Source organism: Poecilia mexicana, unplaced genomic scaffold (genome assembly GCF_051168715.1).
Source record: "Poecilia mexicana isolate PSO_F unplaced genomic scaffold, ASM5116871v1 scaffold_5, whole genome shotgun sequence".
In the NCBI taxonomy this organism is placed as follows: domain Eukaryota; kingdom Metazoa; phylum Chordata; class Actinopteri; order Cyprinodontiformes; family Poeciliidae; genus Poecilia; species Poecilia mexicana.
Genome location: NW_028263374.1, coordinates 24762943 through 24772081, shown reverse-complemented (window position 1 = coordinate 24772081; position 9139 = coordinate 24762943). Strand labels below are relative to the sequence as shown.

At 36.5% G+C, this 9139-nt stretch overlaps 1 protein-coding gene across 1 annotated transcript; it reads right to left on the bottom strand.

Moving 5' to 3' along the window:
- Window positions 1-3955: 3955 nt before the first annotated feature.
- On the bottom strand, window positions 3956-4801 carry LOC106930028 (guanylin). The gene is made up of 3 exons (XM_015007330.2): window positions 4640-4801; window positions 4267-4459; window positions 3956-4168 (listed from the first exon to the last, which is right to left on the bottom strand). The coding sequence occupies exons 1-3, from the start codon at window positions 4712-4714 to the stop codon at window positions 4110-4112; spliced, it is 327 nt and encodes a 108-aa protein (XP_014862816.2). The 5' UTR covers window positions 4715-4801; the 3' UTR covers window positions 3956-4109.
- Window positions 4802-9139: the final 4338 nt, after the last annotated feature.

Genomic DNA, 9139 nt, shown 5'->3' with positions numbered 1-9139 from the left:
TGCTTCCCCCAAGGTCTGGAATCGGCCCTTCTCCACAATCTTCCTCAGGGTCCGGTCACCTCTTCTCGTTGTGCAGCGTTTTCTGCCACACTTTTTCCTTCCTACTGACTTCCCACTGAGGTGCCTTGATATAACACTCTGCAAACAGCCGATTTGTTCAGAAATTTCTTTCCGTTTCTCACCCTCTTGCTTGAGGATGTCAGTGATGGCCTTCTGGACAGCAGTCAGGTCAGCAGTCTGACCCATGATTGCGGTTTTGAGTAATGAACCAGGCTGGGAGTTTTTAAAGGCCTCAGGAATCTTTTTCAGGTGTTTAGAGTTACTTTGTTGATTCAGATGATTATTTTTATTGCTCGTTCAGAGAACCTTTTCATAATATTCTAATTTTTTGAGACAGGGATTTTGGGTTTTCATGAGCTGTTTGCCAAAATCATCAAAATTAAAACAATAAAAGACCTGAAATATTTCAGTTGGTGTGCAATGAATCTAAAATATATGACAATTTAATTTTTATCATGACATTATGGAAAATAATGAACTTTATCACAATATTCTAATTTTATGACCAGCACCTGTACACTTGAAAGTTTAACCATAGTTTACCTTTATTTTTTCATCTCAGCACTGTAGAACTAATTATTTTTAGCCATGTTCCGAGTGAAACATACAGAACTTTTGAATTAGTTATCCTAGAATAACTTCACTCTACTTGTAATTCTTACCTTTAATTAAATACACTTCTAGCATAGAACAACAAACACTTGACAACCTATTAAATTCCCAATTTTTCAGTGTAGCAATCTGAGCCTGAATTTCTCCATATGGATCCACTTTGTTAATTAAGTTTGCTGTTAGTCAATTAAATTAACAGGTTTGAGGATTTGCTGATATACAAAGAACCACTGGGGCGCTGAGCTGTATGATAATGTAATTTAGCTGCACAAAATGAATTATTTACATTGCTGAATTTTGATGTAATGCAAATTTCAGTGTATAGGTGTTATTTGTGATGCAGACAGGGGTGCAATTCTAGGGGCCCTGACCAATAGGGGGCCCTCCACAATTTAATTATTTATTTTTTATTCATAGAAATTAAAACAAAACAAAACAAAAAAAATCGGGGCCCTGTCAATTACAAAATTAATTATATTGTATTTTCAAAGATTATTTTTAGCAGTAAAAATGTTATGTTCCCACTCCCAGATCATAAAACATACATCCGTATTTGCCCTGAACCCCCCTACCTGCGTTAAATGGTTCGTTCCTGCTTGGAGCTTCAGAGTGACGCAGTTAGCAGCAGTCAGTGGAAGACATGAACGATGGTGGCAGTTACTATGCTGCCAAGAAAAGTTATAAAATCAGGTTTAAAAAAAAGAGAGAGGGAGAGAGAGAGAGAAAAAGGCAAGAGTGTTAATTTATAACCCAGTTTTTCTCCATAAGAGGTGAGTAGACTGTGTGAGATTATCAAACATTTAGCATAGTTAGCTTAGCTACAAACTACTGTTTGCCTCCTTTTCACTAGCATTTAATGAATTAAGGAAGATAATTACCAACATATGGGGTGCTGTGATGGCACAGGGGCAAAGCACAACCCATGTATTGAGGCCCTAGTCCTCATGGCGGTGGTCGCAGGTTCGATTCCCATCTTGTCGACATTTGCCGCATGTCTTCCCTCTCTGATTGCCCTCTTTCCTGTCAAACTACTTTCAAATAAAGGACACTAAAGCCAACAAAACCTTAGCATAGACATGAATACGACAGAAGTAAGAGTGTTGCGGAGCATAAATAATCACCGGGCTGGAACGTGGCCCTGCGCTAAATAGTAAAACATAATTTATGTCTTGAAGAATTTTAGTTTCAGAGGCACTCAAATAATTCGAGGAAACGTTACAGTCTTATATTTTCTTCCTCAACAGGTATGCTTTTTATATGTATCAATACATGCTCAACTAACCTCAGGTGAGCTGGGGGTAATTTAGTAAATGTGACTTTTAGACTTTTTGGTTGCTTGTTTGAATTTTGCTAACAGTGAAATCTAACAATATTGACATGCTGGAGTAATGTGAAATTACTGCAGCTGCAAAGGATCCCTTACTCAATGAATTTATATTTTGCTTTCATTTGAATGTAATCATATGGACCTTAAAATCAAATCAGCTGGTTGAGTGTGTCCAGAGCACCATCATGTGGTATGTTAAATATTATTTATTTTAAAATATAGATTATAGTTTATAAAAAGCTGTGTGTGAACAACATTTTGTGAAGAAGTAATGGGAGAATAAGTAGTTTGGAAGAGTTAGGAGTTTACTTTTTATAATAATGTGAACTATAAATAATTTCCAATGTATTGTGCAAATGATGCTGTGTACTGCCATTCTTTTTTTTGTTGAGAAAACTGTTTTAATTGATAAAAAGGTTTTGTTTTTTTTGTGTTTTTTTTCTCTTAACAATACACCCTGAGCTAATTTATAAAGTCTTGGGTGATTTTTCTAGGCCACACTTTGCTTTTGTCTGTGTTTAGAAAAATTCTTTTTTGTTTTGGGAGAGAGAGAGATACACTGAATCAATCACAGAAATACACATTTGTCTTTAGATATTTTATTTAGAAAAGTACTTGTGAGTACTTTTCTAAAGTTTCTAAAGTTCATAAGTACTTGAATGTATGTGAGAAAAGAAAAGCAAGAGAGAAGAAGAAAGCAGAATTGAAACCTAACACTCAATTTTCTTTTTATATCTTATCAGTCATGTACATGGTGCCTTCCACCCATCTCTCTCCTGTAGGGAGTTTCTCTCAGTTTTTCACATCTCTGGTTAATTGGTAATCAAAGGAGTTTTGGTTGGAAAGAGAAGAAAAAACATCTTCACTGAAACCTCGGTTATCAGTTCCATAAGTGTAACACTTGCTCAGAAACCTTCATTATCATTTCATTCTTCCCAGAAAAATGAGCAAAAGTTTTATTTTCCAAGACATGTGTAATCATAATAATAACTCATCCTCTATCATACTTGATCGAGTGTAAAAAGTTATTCTTAGACTCATGAGTAACAGCCAATGTATGCATGTACATGTACAGGTTCAAATTAATTTAATAAACAAAATAATACTTTTTTTTTGCCATGTTATATTATAACATACATTTCTTATAATTGACCTTTGAACTAAACTATGGCATTTTGTCACATCTTAGTAAAATTGTGGAAAACTGTCTCCACTGCTATGAAAAATGTTTAAAACAGGACAGAATCAGATCTGAATAAGAGAACAAGGACAAATTGAAAGACTATGCTTTCTGATAGTTTTATTTTTTTGCAAAGTTTTTTTATGAATTTCATAGAAAGTGTTATTGTTACAATGTTTTTATTGCTGGCTAATTATTTGACTGTAAAATGAGTCATATTAATTGTAATTAGTGGCAGTTTCTGATATGGGCAACATTGGCAACCACCCTGGGTGGCATCTTGTGGGGGCAGCATGAGCACCCCTTAACCCCCGCCAACTGTTACCCCCCACTGTCCATGGTCACATTGAATCATGGGCAAGCTCTGGCTCTAACTTTGACAGAAATATAGTTACTGTATATATGTTATATTTTCCAGCTGTAAATAAGAAGAATTTCTCAACATAAAAGGTCTGAATTTAGACATGTATTTGTTGCAACAGACCTTTTTTAAGAAAAAACACAATATGTACAAGGCTATTGACTGAATGCTTTTTATTCAAAATAACAATAATATAAAAAGGTGAAAAGAAAACATTTATTTAAATATATAAAGCAAGATAAGAGAAATGTAACATCCAATGTAAAATCCAAAATAAATTGTTTGGCAAGAGCTGTCAGTTGAATGATAAACAAAAAAAAAAAGTCAATACGCTATAGTAACAGTTTTCAAAACATTCCTCAGTCTGATTAATATCTTTTGTGGCCATTTTTTGGTCTGATAGATATTTCAAAATATATCAAGTGCCCACTGGGACAGAACATCAGGGATAAAGCCTTTGGCTCATCATTTTCAGGGGGAAAAAAATTATCAGGTTTTAAAGGGGATGGGAGGACAAAAAGATCACCAGCCTAAAGCGAGGCAAGAGCTTTCTGGCTTGCAGTGGGAGTTTAGCAACCAGTGCAGGCAGCAAACGCGCAGATCTCACAGACGTCCATGGGAACTGCAGCTGAAATTAAGGCAAAAATCAGACAGATGAGAGCTCAGTCACACATTATTCACATAATTTCATATCTAAATGAGCTGCTTAGTTTTTAATCATCTTACCTAGTCTGACCAGAGATGAAGATCCTCCTGTCTGCTTGCAGAGGGGGAGCAGCTCCTGGGGCAGCATGGGCTCGGCACAGAGCGAAATGGGGCTTGACCTGAACCTCGGGTTCAGTTGGCCGCTCATGGCTCTGCTCTCCGATAGCTCCTGAAGCCTTTTTACGGCCTCCAGAGAGAAAATCAATCCATTTTCCTGAAGGAAAAAGCAGATTTAGTTGTTATTAATGGCTCATTGACTAAATGTGTGCAAAGGATAAGATACATAAATCTCTGTAGTCCAAGCCACATGGTAGATAGCTACATGATGCTCCCTCTGTGATGAATAAAGTATGTAATCAAGTATGTAATAATCAAAAATCTCATAATCACTTACTTCAACCTGCACGGCCTCAGAGGTCAAGCCGAGAGCCAGAACAAGGAGAGCAACGGCAGCAAAGGTGGTCTTCATGGTGATAGTTGACAGCAGGATGTTTTGCAGCTTCTTTGGTCTCTTGGTTGTTCTCAGCAGATGCTCAGCTAAGTGTGTTTGGTTTTTCTCCTGCCACACAGGCCACCTTTTAAACCCTCAAACCCAGGAATCAAGCAGTCATGTGACCAGAATTCCTACAAATGAGAGCAAAGTTTTTCTCATGAGTTAATGAGTACTGATAAGGTTTTACAAGGTCCTAAGGAGGAATTCATAAATCTTCCTTTGACCTCATCATCTGTCTGATTATTTTTATGGATCTGGGGCTCAGTGGTCTGCTGTTAAACAGTTACCAGGAGATTCATGGATGACGAAAGAGCCACACCATCTCATTGTTAAAAAGTTCAGCTGCTCACACCTTTTTATTAAGCTTTGTTTAAAGTTTAAAACGCCTGCTGGGCCTACATTTTAAACAATGGAAAAATAAAGAGTGCTAATCACAGAAAACCACAGGTTCAGAGCTTTGGACAGACACACACAGTCCCAAATAAGAGTCCTAAGGCAGACCAATAAATCTATGCACAAATACCATCCTGGCCTATATCAAATGCTTGTTAAGCTCTCCTCAGCAATTTGAGGAGAAAATATGGCTTATTGGATCTTGAATGAATGGATTGCTGTTGTGCAGTTGTGCATAAGCAGTTGTTTATTTGACTTGATTTGCCTTCCTGCCTGGTCAGATATGAATTAATTATCACAAAAAGGCAAACTAGCCATACTAGTTGAGACCTGCTTGACTCAGAGTGTTAAGAATTGCAGCTGTGAAAGCTTCTTTTTCAATGTAGCCATGAAAATGGCTACATTGAAAAAGAAGGGGAGTTATACATTACAGACCAAATATCTATAGATATGTTTCGCTCCGGGTTGCAGGTTTGCCCTTTTTGTCAGCCATCTAAATGAAAACACAGACCTGTGACCTTCCAAAAGTGAAACAGTTTTTCAAACATCTGAAGGACAGCAAGGGTTGGACATGGCAAACCCTATATATATATCTATACTGATTTTGTTTTGGTGTGGCATGAAACCTACCAGCACTCACACAGCTCTGTGAGCATTTGGCATGCCACCAACACATCTGGGAGGCTTTTTAACGAGCTCATGAAGCCCAATTTTTCACACACACACCATGAAGGAACCATTAGTCAAACTACTGGGAATTGTTCTGAGCATCTTCAATACACTGTTGCCCTCCATCCCTAATAATTGTTTACTTTTAATGTCTGTGAGTAAGAAATACGAAAAATCTAGTTTTTTTTCACAGTAATTAACTGCCCTTTTGCGAAGTCTGTGTTGGACAAGGGTATGATTTTGACAGAAGAAAATTCAGTCATATGCTCAGTGTATAAACCTTTGTTGCCTGTTAAAAAATGTTCAAAAGCACTGACACCAAAAATGTGTGATCAACACAGAATCTCTTGTTAACCACTGAAGCTTCAAGAACATTTGTTTTTGTCGTAGTAAAATCTATAGAGCTGGGGTTCCTTCTCTTAGAGTGAACAAAACTATAATTGTCACTTCACCCTTAAAACACTGGAGAAACTTTGTGTGACAAATGTTATTAACTTGGATAATAGGACTTATGCATATTGCTGCTTTTTTACTTTAAAATATCAGAAAATTCATAGTGTAACTGACTGAACATGATTCCCATTTTGCTGCAGGCTAAATATATCTTTGTCATGCTTGCTTATTGTCCAGAACACATTTAGTAATATGGTCAAGATTGTCTGACTGACCTAAATTTTCAATACTACACTTTAAAATCTGTTTTTTTTCTGTTTTCAGTTTCCTTTTTACTTACTTTTTTCTTATGTCATTTGCAATGGCTTGGCTTGGCTCCACAGTGATTTTATCAGACACACCTTGCAAGTCAAACCCTTTTTGGCCTTGATAGCTGCCTATATTATTTTTGGCACAGATCAAGCAATAAGTCAGAAAAAATCCTCTGAGATTTTGTTTCATATTGATTTTAAAGCATCACAGAGTTGCAGAAGATGTGTAATCTGTGCATCTTAAAGATGTGAATCATGATGGTCAATAGAACTGAAATGCATGGAGAGCAGTGTACTTACTGTCATTTGAGATCATTTGAGCTTTGTGTGATGACACATTGTCTTGCTGAAGGCAGCCATCAATATATAATTACTGTGGGCTTAAAGGAATGAAGATGGTCATCTTTGTGGAAACCTATGTTTTATCTTCAAATTTTCCAGATTATTTAGACTTTTTAACTGTCGGATAATAATTACAGAGAATACGAAAATTGTTTTATTTCTTCTTTCAAAGTAAAATGTTTACATACTCTAAGATCACTCAATTCAGGAAACCCAGTTTATGAAGTCATGGGTTTGTAAGCTTCTGAGAGGTTATGCCGACTGGTAATTCTCAGCATCTGAGTTAAGTGGAGCAGCAAGCAGGTGTGTTTTAAGGCAATACCTCAAACTTTCTGTCTCAAGAGAAAATAAGAAATCCCAAAAGATATCAAGAGGAGAATTGATGGAGTACATATGTCTAGTTCTTTTCTAGGAACAATGCATGGAGGAACTGTGGCTCATTTCTTTAAAACAATGTTCACAAATATCAACTAGATGGGAAAGCCCACCAATCAGGAAAGAAACGGACAGGTTTTTAGTGGATGATGTGTGCATCAAAGCAAGAGACTTTGTAAGGATGCTGGGTAAAGCTAGAAAGAGGGTGACTACCCACAGTCAAATAAGCTCTGCACTGACATTGGCTGAAAGGCCAGTCAGTGAGGAAGAAGGATTCACCCCTAAAACAACATAAAAAGCAGAATTACCAAGATATGGTAATATGGACAGTACCTTCTGGGAATAACATTATGTAGAAATATTGAAGCAACATCTCAAAACATTAGGAAGTTCAAGTTTGGGCAAAAGTGGGTCTTCTAAATGGAAAATGACCCTAAGCAAACTGATTAATTGGTTGATTGCAGTAAATCTATATCTTTAATATTTTTTCCTGTGGTAAATTGTAGCATTTTTCTTTATTAATCAAGACAAAATAGACAACAACTGTTCATTATAGTTTATATTTTAGTGCAGAAAGTATCCTGAGGCCTCCTAAATCCTACCATTAGGTTTACCAGTTATGTTTCATAATTAATATTTAAAAGAAAGTTAAGAGCTTTATAAACTTCCAAACACCTCATATATACTCCATCTATATTTATGACTGTGCTGACTTTAACAACCCCTTTGGTGTAAACATTGTGAATGACATCTCATCGTTTTAAATTTACAATCACACTCATCAAGCTTGCTGTACATCTGTCTCATAACTTTATCGGAGTTTCGTTTTTGACTGCTCTGGATTTACGCATTTTAATATTGTTCATTCAAATTTATTGCCTTGTTTGATGTGCAAATATGTTCAAGGGAACCCACTTCTCGTAATGAGAAGTGGGTTCCCACCCACTATGTGACAGTTATTTGATATTCAACTTTACTGACAAAAAAACCTGTGACTCAATGTGCGCAGTCAGATATAAGAATTAAATCTGAATGAGTACGTCCTTACTCATTCAGATGAGTAAGGACACAGGCTTTGCATTATGAGTAATGCAAAGCTTGCATTACTCATAATGGGGTATCATCTTGTTGCAAAGCAGCTTTATGAAAATAAAAGTATTATTATATAATCATGAAAAAGACCACTATATCAGGCTCTTGGAGGTATGTTTTTGTCAGGACAAGCTTTTCTGCATAGATTATCTTCTGATATGGTGATGGTGTACTGTGTTTGACAACTGTAAACACTAAAGGCACTGTTTTTTACTTTACAAGCTGGTTTCATATTACTAATAACTTAAAGATTAACTTCATTAATGACTCACGATGGAAATAAAGTTACAGTTTCTGTCCAGTTTTCCAACATTTCCTTCCTTCTTCTGGTATTGTCTTAATTTTTGAAAAACATTTCTATCATAATTTCTACATGATGCTTCCAACAAAATATGAATAGTTTTTATTACCAACTATGGTAAACTCAGCAAAACAACTAATCAGTCCTAAACACATGACACGCAGAGAGCGGGTGTGTCTGATGGGATTGGCTCGGATAAGTGAGGATAAGGAACTCATTACTAATGAAAACATACAGGTTTCCCTTTAAGGCTTCAGTTAATCATCACAGTTGCAATTTGTGTTTCATTTTGTCGATGGAGACGGGACGGTGTGGAATATGTGGCTGGGATTGCTATGTTAATCAATAATATCCATGTTAGACAATCAGGCCACCAGGCTGCCAAGAAATTGAGAGGTCGGTCTGCAGGAAATGTGTGGGCAGTGTGGACGTGACCCACAGCACAGTCAAGTGTATCAGGATGACAGTTAATAATTTAGATTTGCTGAATAATTGAAGACATTTTTAGGAGGCGATGTGAGGTGA

Coding starts and splice junctions, on each gene's coding strand:
- LOC106930028 (XM_015007330.2), bottom strand. CDS start 4,714: ATGAAGACCACCTTTGCTGCCGTTGCTCTCCTTGTTCTGGCTCTCGGC. Junction 4,460..4,639: donor CTGAGGCCGTGCAGGTTGAA/GTAAGTGATTAT, acceptor TTTTTCCTTCAG/GAAAATGGATTGATTTTCTC. Junction 4,169..4,266: donor TTCATCTCTGGTCAGACTAG/GTAAGATGATTA, acceptor CCTTAATTTCAG/CTGCAGTTCCCATGGACGTC.